The following is a 16,859-nucleotide window of genomic DNA, read 5'->3' on the forward strand; positions in this document are numbered from 1 at the left end:
AACACAGTGTAATGATTTAACGTGTGCTTCAGAGTGAGGTCAGGTTATTTGAGCGAGTACACATTAGCTATAAATACATCATTAATCCCGCGCGGACTTTCCTGCAGCAGCTAACAGTGAGAGCGGTGTGTTCATCTGGACAGATCTTCAAACATGTTACAGAAGGTCCAGGTCCACCAGGTCGTGACTCTGCTGGTGTTTTATCCTTTTATTGAAATGTAGAATTTTATTTTTGTTACTGATCTAAAGGAGGACTTTAATCTGCTATTGAACTCCATCTTCATCTCCTTCTTTAAATGCTGTTATTACACAGTAAACATAATGTACGTATTATTACAGTCGAGGTCAAATCCACAGAAAAGTAAAAACAGAAAAGGCGCCTCGCATTATTCTGTGTGTTTGGGTCATTAATCTCTCCCTTTTCTTCTCCTCCTCTCAGATCTTTCTAAGAACCGTTTGACGGAGGTTCCTCCTGAAGTCACGCGGCTGGTTTCGTTGGAAACGCTGAACCTTTATCACAACTGTATCAGAAGCATTCCTGACTCCATCATCAGCCTGCAGTCTCTTACATCATTAAATATCAGGTACACACACACACACACACACACACACTTAGTTATGGCCAGGATTCTAAACAGTAAGAAGTCTGACCCGGGTAAGAGCTGGGAAAAAATCGAATATATTAAAATATAGAAATAAAATATGTTGAATGTAGACGTTTTAGATTTTGGCAGAACCTAAAGAGAAAGAAAAAAGTGGAGAAACAAAGCCTACAATTTATGTTTTACTCTCAAATAAAACCTACATACGTTGTTGTCTTTTTCTTTATTAATAATCATTAATATTAAATAATACCATATTCTGTTAACATTTACAATGATCTTCATTTTATTTTAGAATATTATGTACACTGCTTAGACAACATTATATTTATGGAACTTATGTTTGCCAAAACAGAAAAATGATACCTGATGGGGACACTGGCACAGGTTAGGGTGTTTCCTTTCGAGGCAGGGTTAAGCTAGCTAAAAGTATTTTTTTATATAATTTTCATAGTTTATTGGCTAATTAACTGAACTAAAGTGAAAAATTAATTACGTAAATTAAACTCACTCAACCAACTTATTTTCCCTATTATTCATAAATATATATGTAATATATAAGTGTAAGATTTGTGTATATATAAGTATTTCCCCTGACTCTCTTAATACGTAACAGCGTAACATTTACAGTCTATATAAAACCTTCATCTTCAAAAATTTGTATTGTAAAACAGATTGTCGCGAAGGAACTAAAGTAAATACAGATAATCCCTTCCAGTCACCCAAAGATATTACCAATATTATAAATTTTCAACAATATAATCATATTTTTGCATAGAAACATTTAGAACGTACATGTAAATGAAGTAGGATATGAAATAAATAGACATTAAAACTCACGTAACCCTAATTTATGATTCTTTTTTCTTTCTGCTGACACAAACATGTTTATGCGGCTCCCGGACGAGCCGCAACTTAGCCAGTGTTCAGTTCCGCTCGGTTCGGTCTCTCATCTGTCAAAAATGGCTCGTATGCCAGTTCTTAGGGTGAACGTTTTTAAGGCTTAAGGCTTGTATGCCAAGGTACCACTGTACACTACCATTTGCACTTCTGGTATACGCTGAACTGGATTTCATTGCTGAGAACCTGTTCTATACGATGACAATAAAGTTCTATCTGTCCATCTGTCTAACAGTCTAAAGTCTGACTGTATACACTGACCAGACATACCGTTAAAATCCAAACCATTATGCCCAGTAGTGTGTAGGTTCCTATTGTGCCAGCTCTGGCACCTCTCACGAGACCTCTGGGGTGCGCTGTGGTGTCTGGCACATGGACACTGGATGCTGGGTGTTTGTAGGATGGGGCCTCCTTAGATCAGATTGGGGTTTGGAGGCCGGATCAACAACCTTGCACTCCTTTCCTGCTAAGCCCCACACGCGACAGGCTGTGACCCACTGGGTGTTCTGATACTTCTCCCTCGTGGTCAGAGTCGACTTTTTCAGAAATTTGTGCTCCATTCCCCTTGCTGTGGGATTGGACCAGACTGGTGGTCTTTGGCCCCCCTGCGGGCATGAGTGAGGCCTTGGGTGCCCATCATCCTGTCAATCATCCTGTCACCATTTATTGTTATTCAGTTGACCTGGCAGTGGTGTTAATGTCGTGGAAGATCTGTGTGTAATCAGATCAGATATAATCTCGGTGGATCATCAAATCTCTATAATATCGCTAAAAGTAGAGTCTTGGAAACGTGTAAAACGTGCACACTGGGCTGGATAACATCAGTTATTTAAGTAAGTATATGAACGCATCTTTGAAGAAATGTGATGAGAGATAGGAAGTGGAATGAGATGGAGGTCATGTCATCATTTATCTCTCTCTGTGTTGCGCTTTATCACTCGTTCTTTTTTATCCATGCAGCAATTTTTATACATCAAAGAAAAAAGGAAACACAAAGCCTCTCTTTCTTTCTTTACTTTTTTTTTCTTTTCTTTACTTCTTTTCTTTTCTGCAAAGCTCACTTCCTGAACATCTTAGGAGTAAAAAACAAAGTCAGCTATTTTTGGGGGTTCCTCCTGTTGATTCTAACACTCTTTCCCCATTGTTTCACTAATGCTCAGTCGCAACCAGCTGTCGGTGTTGCCGGTGTGTGTGTGTGGTCTTCCTCTGCGAGTCCTCAACGCCAGCAACAACAAACTCAACGCTCTGCCGGAAAGCATTGGCCAGCTCACCAACCTCATGGAACTAGTAAGTGTGTGTGAGTGTTTCTGCTGATGCATGTGCTCTTTTTGCATCCATGTTCCCTTTTTTTTGTTGTTGTTTTTTTCATGTACTTAAAATCTCTGGTCCTTAGATGTTCTCTCCTCTCTGAGTGATGTGTAGGAAGATGTAGAGAGCAGCATGCGGTCCATAGTGAATCATGTGTTATTGTGCCATGTGGCACAGAGAGCAAGCAAATACATACTGTATCTCAGATGTTAGGACTCTGTTCCCCTGACCCCGGCCTGCTGGGGACAAGCCTTCATCTCGCACCGTTGCCGTTGGATTCACCTCATTTCTATACCACGCCCCAGATGTTGATGTGACATTCAGCACAACTGAAGACGTCACTCCATCTCCCTGCCCTTCTGTGGATGTCACCCTGTCTTCCTGCCCCAATCTTTGACATCTCTGTGTCTCTCTTCCTCATGAACGTTGCTCTGACTCTCTACCTCCCTGCCTCACATCCTCGTCCTGCCGGGGTTGGAGGGGTGCTCGATTCCCTCTGCTGGCACACACCAGGCACCGCTCTGCCTACTTAAAACTTTGCTATTTCCTCTTACTTTATGAGGGGCACAGCAAGGCAGTCAGGGGGAAACACAGCTCACCATTTGCACGAATGGAAAGAATGGCAACACTTCACACTGACTAACTGAAAATTGTGTGCTTATAGTGAACAAACCGTAAACAGGAAATGAGCAACTCTAGTAGAAAGTAGAACCCCAGAAACACTGATCTCTGTCCTACAATGTACAGTTTTGTACACTTTTGGTTTTTGGCTATATCGATCCCCATCAGTTTAAATTCTGGAGGCATCATGAAAGAGAACTTCAAGCTGTATTTGTGCCAAATAATTCACAATAATCGTCTCCAAAAGCAAACAGAGTCTACAGTCATGTATTTATAGTCTGGGACTCGAGTAAAGCGGAGTGAAATGAAGAAAAGTTGGAACTGCGGTGAAGTGTCCCAGCCTTCCAAAATTCTCATTTACATGATTTTTGCTGTAAGTTGTAGTGAAGAAAAAGTACCTTTCACCTCTGGGGAAAATAACAGTTCAAACAGACCCAAGATGAAGAACAAACTGAAACGAGGACTTTAAATAGACAAATATATTTGACCGAATAAGGAGCAAGTGACTACCATGAAGACCATGTGACTGACATCAGAACAAAAGTCAACATGAAAGTCATACAATGCAAAAGTCCACAAAACCCAGAAAAGGAACAGATAGATAGATGTGCATACAGTGGGTGAAGGCCAGCTTCTCCACCCTGCCATGTCAACTTCTCCAGCGGCGAGGGTGGGACTGGACAGGGCAGAATTCACCTGTAGGCTTGGTGGCTGTGGTGGGTACAGATACTGGAACGGGACTTGGCAGAGCGACTGGACCTGGTCGTGGCTTGGGTGCTGGATGTAACTTGGTACAGACACTGGGACCCAACTTGCCATGGTTTTTGGACAAACACCAGACATGGCGGCTGGCCTGTAACCTGGCATGGGGGCTAGGATGGCACTGGACATATTGGAACTTGCCATGAGTGCCAAGGACCTTGATAATGGCAGTGGGTAGGTGACGGGTGAGTTGGAACTTGGTGTACATGCAGGAGCTTGGTGTAATCACTGGGTTGCCACATGGCGTGAGCTTGTGGCTGGGAGGGCCGCCTCTTTAGCCTCCTGTATTGGCTGGACTGAAACTGAGATAGTGTTCAGGATGAGGTGGTTCTGCCTCGTGGTCCTATGGAGTGAGCTTGACCGCGACAAAGTCTCCATGCATCTAGGGAGTGATGAGGGTCTGGCTGAGGCAGAGGAACGGGCAGAGCAGGATTTAACTCGGGCAGACCGAAGCCCGATACGGGCAGAGCAGGGTGTGACTTGGGAGTCATTGGGATTTAAAAAAAAAAAAAGAAAAAAGGCTTAATTGCATTTGTTACAATTTAAAACACTTGAAGATTTCTGACTGTAGTTTTATTTTCTTACATGGAAATATAAAGTTTCACAAAAATAGCTGGATGGAAACCTGTAACGTGTGTGTGTGTGTGTGTTTTTGTCCTATTCAGGATGTGAGCTGTAATGAGGTCACAGCTCTCCCGCGTCACATCGGACGGCTCAAAGCTCTGCGAGAGCTCAATGTGCGCCGGAACCTTCTTTGTGTCCTGCCTGAAGGTATATAATATCAGGACTTAAACAGGAATTAAACAGGACATGGTACACATGGGGTGTGTGTTTGTGTCCCCAGAGTGCACATTGTCCTAGCTAAAGTAAATAGCGCTGAACATCGGCGTGCTTAGCCCAGTGGCACGGTGTTCTTTGCAGGTGTGTCACATCCCCACGAGGGAACACGAACGTGGACTAGGAATCAGTTTAGCGGTAGCATTGTCTTAGCATTAGCATAATAACCTGGGAGCAGCACAGAACAGTGAGCATGACGAGGTATGAAACAAGACACATATAACTTCCAAAAAACAGATAAAAGTCCTTTAAGTGAAGTGTTTAGCCGAAGTGAAGTGAACCGAACTTTAATTAAGTTTATTTTTACTTACTTCATCCTTCAGGAAGAGCAGAGAGAATCCATGTACACTTTCCCATGCCAAGCAAGAAGTTCTGTAAATATGTGATAATGATAACAAGCCATAATGGGCAAAATTACAGGCAACGTTTGACTCAATATTTTACTGTTCAGCTTAAGAACAAAATGATACAACTAAGAATACACTAATACACTGTACTTATAATGTGCTAATATGAATGCTAATAAACTAATAGTACTAATACTAATATACTAATAATATGCGTATACAGTACTAGTACAGTGGAACTTTGGATTGTGGGTAACTTGGTCCTTCAGTGTTTTGCAAGATTAGAAAAACATTTTAATGAATTTTAATGTAACACTACTATTATTTTAACTACTGTAATATGCATGTGCTTCGTCTGCTGAGCGTCACCTGATCACAACTGAGCCAATGGTTCTTCTCTCTTGCGCGCGCTGTGCTGTGCAGTGCGTCACTCATACAGTCAACATCCGAGTGTGCGTGCACTGTTTACTGTAACATTGTGACAACGTGTGCGCATAAAGCAAAAGCTAGTGTCATTAAAAGGGTTACTTGTGGGAGATCTAGAGTCTCTCTGTGCAAAGCAGTGTTTTTGTTAGTGTGCGTGCGAGTGTCATTACAGAGGTCCCTTGTTTCCAGACAGAGCAGTGTTTCCGCTTGTGTGGATGTGTGCGTGTGCGTGCGTGCGTGCGTGCGTGTGTGTGTTTGTGTGTGAAAGTCATCATACACAGTAGTGCCTTCCAAAGGTAAAGTGAAGGTTAATTTTTTTTATGTTTACTTTATATTTTGTATTCATTATTTTTATATGAATATTTTTGGATTGTAGAACGAATCATCCGAGTTTCCATTATTTATTATGGGGGAAATTTGCTTTGATATGCGAGTATTTTGATATACGATTGTTTGAAGCACTCTTCTGGAACGAATGATGCTCGCAATCCACGGTTTAATTGTACTAATGTTAGGCCTGTAGCTATTGAATATTTTAGTAATCGAGTATTGATCTAATCGGATAAAATTTACTTTTGCTTAATTAAACAGCAATGTAAAATATATAAGAGAAACAAAGATTAATTTCTTTTCTTTTTAGAAGAATCAACTTTTATTTTTTAAACGCATACAGCATTTTATTAAAAATAAACATTGTTATTATTCACAATACCAGGAATGGCTTAAAGTCGAATGAGATGAATTAAGTGCATCACAGTGCCGTACATTCTTATTTTAAAGCCCTTTCTCAGATGCAAAAACTAAAAAAAAAAAAGGTATTTCAAATTACTAAGTATCAAAAAACTAAGGCACACATTAAAATAAATAATTATACATGATTACTAAGTTGTGTTAAGCCTCGAGGCAGAAGATTTTGCCTCGATCATTTTCTGTAATCAAATTACTCAAGTTACTTAAGGAATCGTTTCTGCCCTAATTAATATACAAATACTTTAAGAATAAACTAATATTAATATACTAATAATATAAATAATAAAATATCCTAATATAAAATGGGTGGGTTGCGTCAGTACGGGCATCCTGCGTAAAACCTGTGCCAAGCTTCTATGTGCGGACGGATGGCCTGCTGGGGCGAGCACTTACCGAGAGCAACTGAAAGACCAATGACAACAACTAAAGATATACTAATACTAATATATTAATAATACAAATAATAATATATACTGATAGTAATACTAATATGCTAATACTAGTACTAAAATACTAATAATGTACTAATACTAATATACTAGTTATATACCAACAATATACTAATACTAATAGTATTGTACTAATTATTACACTAATAAAATACTTTCATTTACTAATATATAGGTTAATTGGCTTTGAGTGTGCTTTTAATTTGCTGAGATTATCTTGCAGTTTAAATATTTAGGGAATTGGACATTTTAGGAGGAAATAGGTCAGAAAGTAACACTTATGAGTTTTTCCATGATTCTGGTTTCTCTCAAGGTTTCTTCCTGTTGCCATCTCAGGGGGGTGTTTCCCTCAGCACCGTCGCGCTCGGCTCGCTCATCAGGGACGATCTGATCATTCTGATTCATACACATTTTTTTACATTTCATACACATTTCCATAATTTTCTTTTGATGGACTGAATCAAAACTTTGCCTGGTTGAACAGATTATTAGTGACTAATCCCGTGTGTGAGCTCTTCTTAATAATAATCTCATGCAGTTTGCATTGCCTCTGAACCTTTGTCAGATGAACTTAAAAAGATTTGTTACAGTTCACGTTCTCGGTGTGTAATGAAGTGTTAGGCAGTTAAAGTCCGAGATCTATTGCAGTTCAAAGCCAATCAGTTTCCCCTTTCATACTGTTAAGTGTTTATTTAGGGGTGCACTAATATAATTTCTGTTATTATTATATGTATTTTGTATCTTTAAAAGATTAATCCTGATGTTCTGCTGTATCAGTGTTTACCTGATGACAGCGCTGTGGTTCATTCTGCATTTCTTTACTGTATCATTTATTTATCTGAATTTCATACTATGGTATAGGTGGCAATCATTTAACTTTCTCTGTGTGTGTGTGTGTGTGTGTGTGTGTGTGTGTGTGTGTGTGTGTGTCAGACTTGGCAGATCTACCTCTGGTAAAATTCGATTTTTCCTGTAATAAAGTTTCCACGATTCCCATCTGCTATCGCAAAATGACGCAGCTACAATCACTACATCTAGAGAACAACCCACTACAGAGCCCCCCCGCACAGGTAACACACACACACACACACACGGCAGTAAAAACACCTACATAACATATAGGGAAATGTTGAGGACAGTGTGTGTGTGTATGTTTGTGATGATGTGTTGTCTGTTGCAGATTTGTATAAAGGGAAAAGTTCACATATTTAAATACCTCGCCATGGAGGCGTGTCGCAGCGCCAAGATGGTCGACACCATTTACCTTCCTGGTATGGACCACCTCGGTCTATCACGTCCCACCACTGGCAGGTCAGTCTCTGAACAGATACCCATAAACACCCGGGATGTGGAACGTAGGGTTTTACACACACTTACGCTCCTGGCATACGAATGTAATCCGTCCCGGAGGCGAGTTCTTAAGGTGAAATTTTGTATTGTGAAACACGTTGTCCCATAGGAAATAATGTAAATGCAGATAATCCGTTCCAGCCACACAAACATATCACTAGTTTTCAACACTATAGTCATATAATTGCGTTTAAAAACAATTAAAACATTTAGAAAAGACACATAAATGAAGTAAAATATTAAATAAATAGACATTAAACCTCAATTAACCTTTAATTTATAATTTTCTTTATTTCCTTGGCACTGGCTGCTTTAAAAACCAAACTGAATGTTGTTCCCTTTTCTTCTTGCTACCGTCCTTGATGACATTCTCACTAAATCTTTCAGTTTTAACTAAATCCTGCAACCCACAAAAATATTTAAACTTCCTTCACTTGGCTTTTCACTGATGCAAACAAGTTCTGATCAGCTACCAGAAGTACACACAAGCAGAAGTACTGTATGCGCTACCAGCTCGATCGCTCATATGCCGAAAACGCTTCGATTTCTTGCAAAATTTCAGTTTCTTTGGCAAAAATGTTTTGTATTTTAATACCGCTGTATTCATTTACAGAATCAGTCCGCACGTCTTTACACGTCCATCTTATCATTTTAGTGTCACTGATAATACATCAAATCTTTAAAGAATACTCCTGCTCCCACAGTGATCCCTCACGAAACCTCAGTGATCCCAGACCTTTCAGTGATACCCACCCATCTAGTGCTTGTCTCTGAAACACACACATTCTGAAATCAGAGCACAGCAGTGTACGCTCAGCCTGGTTTCTGTTCATCAACGTCTGTGGCTGTCCACGGAGGAGCCAGCTGGTCTGACTGGAGGACGAGGACGCAGGCATTCCACTGGGTCTCTGAAGACTTCTGGAAGATCCAAAGCTCCTCTTTTCAGAGACCTGATGCGGAGACGTCCACCTGCACACCCGCCTCAGAGCCCCGAGCACCTGCAGCTCCTCCCAGTACACTGCTGCATGGACATTCTTCACACGCTGGAAACTCATGCCTTAGGGTTGGTGGCAAATTCTCCACCCATGAATCCGGAAGCATGTGGAGCTTAACTAAGATAGCACGAGCACTTCGCTCTGACATTTCTAGATGTTAGAACACATTATGGATATCAGTCATATAATTTGCATAATTAAAATAATTCACATCCTGCTCGATGAGAAACAGAATGCAGAATGTGCAGAGCTCTCCAAGCTTTCCACCTGTCAATATCAAGTGTACAGATTTAACCCAGGGTTGCCAGATCATACTGTCAAAATCCCGCCTGGGCAGGGCTGAAAACCTGCCTAACCAGAAATCTTTATCCAAACTTTAATATTTGTTTTATCAAAAAACGCTATTCATGATGAAGTGGTGTCTCGAACACTTAAGGCTGTGGGTTACTGATTGGAAGGTTGAGGGTTCAAGCCCCAGCACCGCCAAGTTGCCACTTCTGAGCCCTTGAGCAAGGCCCTTAGCCCTATCTGCTCCAGGGGGCGCTGTATCCTGGCTGACCCCGTGTAAGGTACATGTGACAAATAAAATATGTTTGGAAATATTTCACACCCCAGGACAGTAAGTAGTATTCCAGCTGGAGGAAATCCACCCAACCTGCCCACACACACCTCACTCTACCAACGCACAGCTACGAGCTACATCAGTACGTCACACTCTTGTACATGTCTACTCGAAACATTCTTCACCCTGGTCAGAGTTGTTCCATGTGTGTGTTCAGACATACAGCAGACATAAAGGTTTATGGAGACGAGTGTGTGTCTAAGAACCTCTAGTGCTCTTCGCTCGAGCCTGGAATCGAACCCTTTGCACCTCACACAGCTCCCGAACACAAAGTCAGAGCTTTAGAGTTTCATTTCAAGCTGTAATCAGGAGAAAGTGTGATCAGGTTGGACGGATGAGAAGAGTGACGGATATATTTAGAATGTTGTACGTATAGCGTCTCGTCTCTGCGGAACCGTGTTAATAGACCGAGGGTGTGACGTTGGCACTGAGAGGGAGGGCTGGTGAGAGGGGTTTCAGATACAGAAGATAAGCTCCATCTCTCTCTCTCACTCTCTCTCTGTCTCTCTGTCTCTGTGTCTCTGTGTCTCTGTGTCTCTCTCTCAGTACGGAGGACATCGATCAACATAGGAAACTCGACAGTGACTCCGGAGTGGGCAGCGATAATGGGGACAAACGCCTTTCTGCCACTGAGGTTAGTCTGCTTCGGTGTGTGTGTGTGTGTGTGTGTGTGTGTGTGTGTGTGTGTGAATTTATATGCTATCATTCTTTTATTTTTATTTTTACATCTTTACATTGTACAGTTAGTGCTACTTGAAATGATTTTAAAGTGTGTGTGTGTGTGTGTGTGTGTGTGTGTGATTTTGGTTCAGTTGAATAGTTCAAGTTAACATAAAAAAAAAAAAATTTAAGTGTCATTTGTGCTATTATCTCTCTCTCTCTCTGTGTGTGTGTGTGTGTGTGTGTGTGTGTGTGTGTGTGTGTGTGTGTGTGTGTGTCAGCCCTCTGATGAGGACAGTCTGAGTCTGAATGTTCCCATGTCCAACATCACAGAAGAGGAAGGAATATGTAAAGACGACTCCACTGAGCATATCAGTTCCCTAACAGGTAACACACACACACACACACACACACACACACACACACACACACACACACAGTAGGAAGTGAAAGGAGTGGAACTCAGACATCCTCTTGTTGACACCTAACACACTGGGACCAAAGACAACACACTGTTATATGATTGTGTGTGTGTGTGTGTGTGTGTGTGTGTGTGTGTGTGTGTGTGAGAGACCAGGGTTTGACCTGAGGCAGGGTTCGGGGTGTAAAGATACTGTAGGGGAAGCGTCTGTCAGTGCACAGGGAGGATGGTGGGAGTGGTGCTGAAAGCTTTAGAGCGATGCAAGCTGCACTGCACAGGACACACACACACACACACACACACACACACACACACACACACACACATGCGTATTTAATTTCACTTTATAATAAAGTTTAAACCCAACACAATACAGATGAATGTATTATTAACAGTTTTGCTTCTCTCTTACCTGTTTGTGTTTTAAACATATTTAATGATGTAATGACACAAGATTATAACTTTTTTAAGGTTCCATATTTTTTACGTTTTCCTTCACTGCTCCACTCGGCCCGTAGACGATTAGACAGTTTCTTAAATCCTTCATGTTCCTTTATTTCACTCCTCCAAAAGAGACTGATGAGCTCGTGCTGAGCCACGCCCCTCCAGAGAGTAGAACGGCGGAACAAGCCGGGGGAGGGGCTCTTCTTATATGAGGTCACAATAGGGGAAAATCCAGTTTGCTATCTGTCCTAGCGTAGCACAGGATTGTGTTGGTGACTTTATCTCATTTTTCATGTGTACATTCTGAGCACCAGTTTAGTGATCATGCACTGAGCTCGTGTGTGTGTGTGTGTGTGTGTGTGTGTGTGTGTGTTTACTGTAGCAGACACGAGCCCCTCTGACTCTGGACAGTTCATCTACGGAGATCCCGCCTACACGACCCGATTTGTCAACTACATCAAGGTAACCCTCTGCAGATTTCATGTGTGTATTTGAGGAAGAGTGAAGGTGTGTGTGCTGTGTTGTTGTTGCAGCAGGTCACACACTGCAGTGTTAAACGCTAGCCATGAGATGAGACGTGTGAAACTTCTCGTCATCTAAACTAGCAAAGCTGCAGCAACGCTGTTGGGGGGAGAACGTGTAATGTTCTTCTGCAGCTAATTGATTACACTATATAAATAAAAGGTTGACGTTTGGGCGGAGAACGTTATGGAAATGATGTTATTGGGATTTGAAAAAGCTTTGATTATGCAACGTGGTGTCCAGTTCACGTATGAAAATAATTCCTCATGCTCCCAGAATCGCTCTCTCACACTCCGAGTCCTGGAAGAGAAACCTCCATAGATGTGATAACCTGGTGATTCAGTACATTCAGGTGGTCAGCTGACTTCGCTTTATTGCCCCATAACGTTACTGAGTCTCGACCTGAGTAACTGATCAACCCCAGACTGTCTCCAGAGGCTTGTACAGTGGACACTATGCATGATGGGAGCATCGCTTCATGTCCTTCCCTTCTGACCCTGACACGCCCCTATTTTGGGCGGGCAGTGTGTTGTGAATAGGGCAGTGAAAATGATTATAATGCGTTAGTTTCAATTAATTAATCTCAGAACCAGTAACGAGTTAAAAAAATCATCCCACCAGTACGTCACTGAAACCGTTCCGACCACAGTGGCTTTTGACGGGTTGGAGGCAGACGAGACAACGGTGCTTGGCCCCATACCTGGAACGTTTAGGGTAACACTTATCGCTCTGGAATAAGATCAACCTGGACTCATCAGGTCACATGACCTTCTCCCATCGCTCCAGTCTTTATACTCATTAGCAAACTGAGTCTCACTGACAAGTGTTTATTTTATTATTATTTTTTTTTTATGGATACACAGCTGTTTATTCCCAATCCTGTTCTTGTCACATTGTGTGTGTGTGTGTGTGGAAATGTTCTTACTTTCAATATTAAACATAGCTCTAGTGCATCTTCCTTAGTTGTTTGGCTTCAAGAATGAGTTCATCAGAGGGACAACCCACGTTAGATGTTTTGGAGATAAAGTCAGAGAGGCCAGATTGAGGTGGTTTGGACATGTTCAGAGGAGAGATGGTGAATATATCGGTAGAAGGATGCTGAGGTTGGAACTGCCAGGCAGGAGGTCTAGAGGAAGACCAAAGAGGAGATTTATGGATGCAGTGAGAGAGGACATGAAGTTAGTTGGTGTGAGAGAAGAGGATGCAGAGGATAGGGTTAGATGGAGGCAGATGATTCGCTCTGGCGACCCCTCAAAGGGAACAGCCCAAAGACAAAGAAGAAGTTGTTGCCTTTGCCCGATGCAGGACAATAATTAGACTCTTCTAAAACACATGAACATCATTACCGTGACACAGGGCTGTTTAAGAGGAGAAGCTTCTCACTGCATCAGTTAGGGTTACAGGACCTGCTGCTGCTGAAACGTTCTAATCACTGCAGTAATTAAAGCCTTGTAGATAGTTCCTCGCTTAAATCCTGTAGTTTTGCAGGACACCTACAATCCTTTACCCTTTATTACACATTCTCCTTTGAGACCTTTAGATGCTAATGCTAACATTAGCACTTACATGAAACTGGCACACTTTTAAAATAGGTCACCGCGTTTCAGATACTGAATGGGTCTGTTAATATTCTTTTACCAGTTTCAGTATTTCCAGTGTCGAAGCTTTCATTCTTCATCTGTTATCAACCCGACATCACATCTAAATCTTAAGGGATTTGGTGTTTTTCTGTCAGATTGGTAGTGGATTTCAGTATCTGGAACTGGCAGAGCTGTGTGTGTGTGTGTGTGTGTGTGTGTGTGTGTGTGTGTGTGTGTGTGTCAGCCACTGTGATAACAAAGGTCCTTTCTGATTTCCACTCAGTCAGTCCCTTACTGTGATGTCACATGACATGTTGCAGCTGGAGATGATGTGTTCATGAGTGTGTGTGTGTGTGTGTGTACAGAGTCGAGGTGTCGACTTCGACGAGCCTCTCAGAATTGAGGAGGACAGTAACTGGGGAGCCGAGCAATCGTGAGTATCTTTACCTTTTCATCCGTACTGTTCTGTTACTCTTCTGTCTCAGGGTTCATGACCCAGTACTGTACGTTTAATTTTTCATTTCAAAATAACTGATAATCACGGCTTAAACACCACTGATGATCTACTGTAAAAGATCAGTGTTAGCAGTAAACTGCATAGGTGTTATCAGGCAAAGGACCTACACTGAAGGTACAAAAGTTGCATGCTTGATGGAACCACCCTGCTATCTACATACATGTAGTACCTTTATTTAGGTACTGAGGACCTGCGGTGTTTCTACAAGTACTAAACCACTCTCTGCTTGCTGATGTAACATCCCCTATACCTGGTTAGCATTTGAGGTTAAATTGTATTTAAATTAGCAAAAAATGGTATATTACCAACCCAAACTCCACCATGATGTTAGCTAACGATGCATCGATCCAATGTGTTCAGTCGGATGTCTTCAGTAACGGCTTCATCATGGTCAGAGTCACGGTGCATCCAGAGGATCTGGAGAACGGGCATTGGTGGCTCAGTGTTAGTTTTCTGGCTTTACATGCAGGAGGACCTGGGTTTAAATCCCAGCCGATGCCCAGCCGCTGGTCGCAGTGCCGATCGCAAGCTCGGATAAACTGGGAGGGTTGTGTCAGGAAGGGGGAGGTGTTACGCGGATCAGATGGTGGCGACTCCTTGACAGGAGCAGCTGAAAGACTAACAACAACAAAACAACAGATCTGGAGAAATGTAGACATTAACTTAGAACCCGCTGACATTAGACATTGTGTGTCACATGGTGATGACACGACAGGGGGATTCTGCATAAATGAGCTTACTGTACAGGCACCTCTGATTGGCTGGTGTCTTGGTGACTGACAGCGGAGTGGGGGTGAGAGTGCACAGGCAAACACAGTCCTCTCTTGACATCCAGGCCAGGATAAATGTGGCATTGTTGAGATTTAAACCCATGATGATACACGAAAAAGGCTAGGGTGGATCCTGCCTCTGGAGTTGAGTGTAAAAACACTGTGTTTCATACAGGTCAAAGGTTAACCTGATCAACCCGCTGAAGGAGGCCGTGGAGCTGTTGCAGAACCCTAACAGGTAGATGTTTAGCCGTTCACCTTAAAGATTTACATTTTACGTTTTTCCTCCTGCACCGGCGCTACAAGCTTAAAACGGTCACGGATCAGAGTCCCGTTACATTCTGATATCATTAACACACACTACATGGAGAAAAGGATTTGTCCAAACCTGTTAATAATTAAATTCAGGAGTTTAGGCAATACCAGCATACCAAGACATCTTGGACATTGCTATGCTTTTTATTAACTTTGTGGGAAGACCCTTTTCTGTTCCAACATGACTCCGCCCCACTGCACAACCCAGGACTATAAAGGTTTGATGAGTTCGGTGTGGAAGAACTCGATCGGCCCAAACACAGAGCCCTGATCTCAACCCCATCGAGCACCTTTGGGATGAACAGAGATTATGAGCAAGGTGTTCTCGTCCAACATCAGTGTCTGACCTCATAAACGCTCTACAGAATGAATGGGCATGAAACACTCAGAAATCAAGAAGAGTGGGAGCGGTTCTAAATGTTAAAAAAAAAAAAAAAAAAAGGACCAATCCATATTGAAGTGTATGCGTTTAAATAGAATGTGATAGAAGGTTTGGCCAAATACTTTTGTCCATACAGTATATTATCTGTTATTGTGTTTATTTATCTGTATGTGTATTCATTTCTTTATCTACTGCACCTCTTGGTTTTGTGTGTGTGTGTTTATTCAGAGTGACAATGAGCTCGGCTGATTTGGCTGGAATTAAACTCTACCCAGTGGAAATGGTCACAGTGGACGAGTCTCTGAAGTAAGTCTCTCTCGACCTGTTTAACTATAATAACACACTGGACGTCCTATTGACCGGAGGTTATCGCAGGTCGATCCACACGACTGTATCACAGGTTTATATTAATGTAATATCACTTATTTATAGAGATTATTCACGTAAACTAAGAATAAATAAATAGTATATTTATATATTATAATAAATCAAGTAAAATGTTTTGTTGTTACTAAACAAAGAGGAGGGCAGGTACCCTTTCAGGAGATTTTTATTTAAGCTTTCTTGTGGAAGGAGTCTCCAGTGTCGGTGCCGTGACGGTGTTCATTCGGGTTCAGGGAACCCATCCCCATGTGGGTGAGAGCAGGGATTGTGTGTTAGGAGGCTGGAAGTTCAGTATAACAGGAGATGTGTTTCAGTTCATATGGAGTCCAGTCTTTTATTGGAGGCTCAGGTACGAGAAAAAAGTACTTCTGGGGGTAACAAAAATCCCACTCGAACGAAACACCGTGCTGATCATCTTTACCAACAGCACACCTTCAAGTGTTACATTCCTCAGATTTATTACTGTATATAATTATTTGTCAGTCTGACCCTGTTTTTTGATATATATCCCCTCTTTTTCCTTTTCAGTGGTCAGGAGAGTGAAGACGGACAGACAACGCCTAAGGTAGTGTTTCCCATCGCTGTGTCCATGCGGCATGTTTCCCATCCACTTGTACTGATACAGCGCCATCATCTCACGTCATCATCTCACGTCATCATCTCACGTCATCATCTCTTAATACAATGTTACTTTAACACTTTACCCAGACAAAACACAGCTACGGTATTGTAATGATAGTTCTTACTGGTATAACTAAGAACTGAATCGAAGTAGAAAAAGGTCTTCTGAGAGACTATGAGATTGGATGAAAACTGACAAGCGCCCGGAGATTAAGAGTTATAACTGGAGTTGACAATTCCTTATCGCCACACTGTCTTATTTATTTTGAGTTTA

The 16,859-nt window shown here is 41.8% G+C and overlaps 1 protein-coding gene across 7 annotated transcripts in view; it reads left to right on the forward strand.

Annotated features, from left to right (window-relative positions):
* The window catches only part of lrch1 (leucine-rich repeats and calponin homology (CH) domain containing 1), a 71,489-nt gene that overhangs the window by 27,747 nt on the left and 26,883 nt on the right, over positions 1 to 16,859 (forward strand). For 6 of the 7 annotated variants that reach the window (XM_053496029.1, XM_053496032.1, XM_053496033.1 and 3 more), the window contains exons 2-13: positions 440 to 584; positions 2,663 to 2,789; positions 4,859 to 4,964; positions 7,936 to 8,072; positions 8,183 to 8,313; positions 10,516 to 10,603; positions 10,911 to 11,016; positions 11,877 to 11,956; positions 13,962 to 14,029; positions 15,059 to 15,121; positions 15,809 to 15,886; positions 16,493 to 16,529. In XM_053496029.1, the coding sequence (XP_053352004.1) occupies positions 440 to 584; positions 2,663 to 2,789; positions 4,859 to 4,964; positions 7,936 to 8,072; positions 8,183 to 8,313; positions 10,516 to 10,603; positions 10,911 to 11,016; positions 11,877 to 11,956; positions 13,962 to 14,029; positions 15,059 to 15,121; positions 15,809 to 15,886; positions 16,493 to 16,529 (1,166 nt within the window). The remainder of the gene's footprint in view (positions 1 to 439; positions 585 to 2,662; positions 2,790 to 4,858; positions 4,965 to 7,935; positions 8,073 to 8,182; positions 8,314 to 10,515; positions 10,604 to 10,910; positions 11,017 to 11,876; positions 11,957 to 13,961; positions 14,030 to 15,058; positions 15,122 to 15,808; positions 15,887 to 16,492; positions 16,530 to 16,859) is intronic. The other variant, XM_053496030.1, reaches the window with a different exon arrangement.

Source organism: Clarias gariepinus, chromosome 5 (genome assembly GCF_024256425.1).
Source record: "Clarias gariepinus isolate MV-2021 ecotype Netherlands chromosome 5, CGAR_prim_01v2, whole genome shotgun sequence".
Taxonomy (NCBI): domain Eukaryota; kingdom Metazoa; phylum Chordata; class Actinopteri; order Siluriformes; family Clariidae; genus Clarias; species Clarias gariepinus.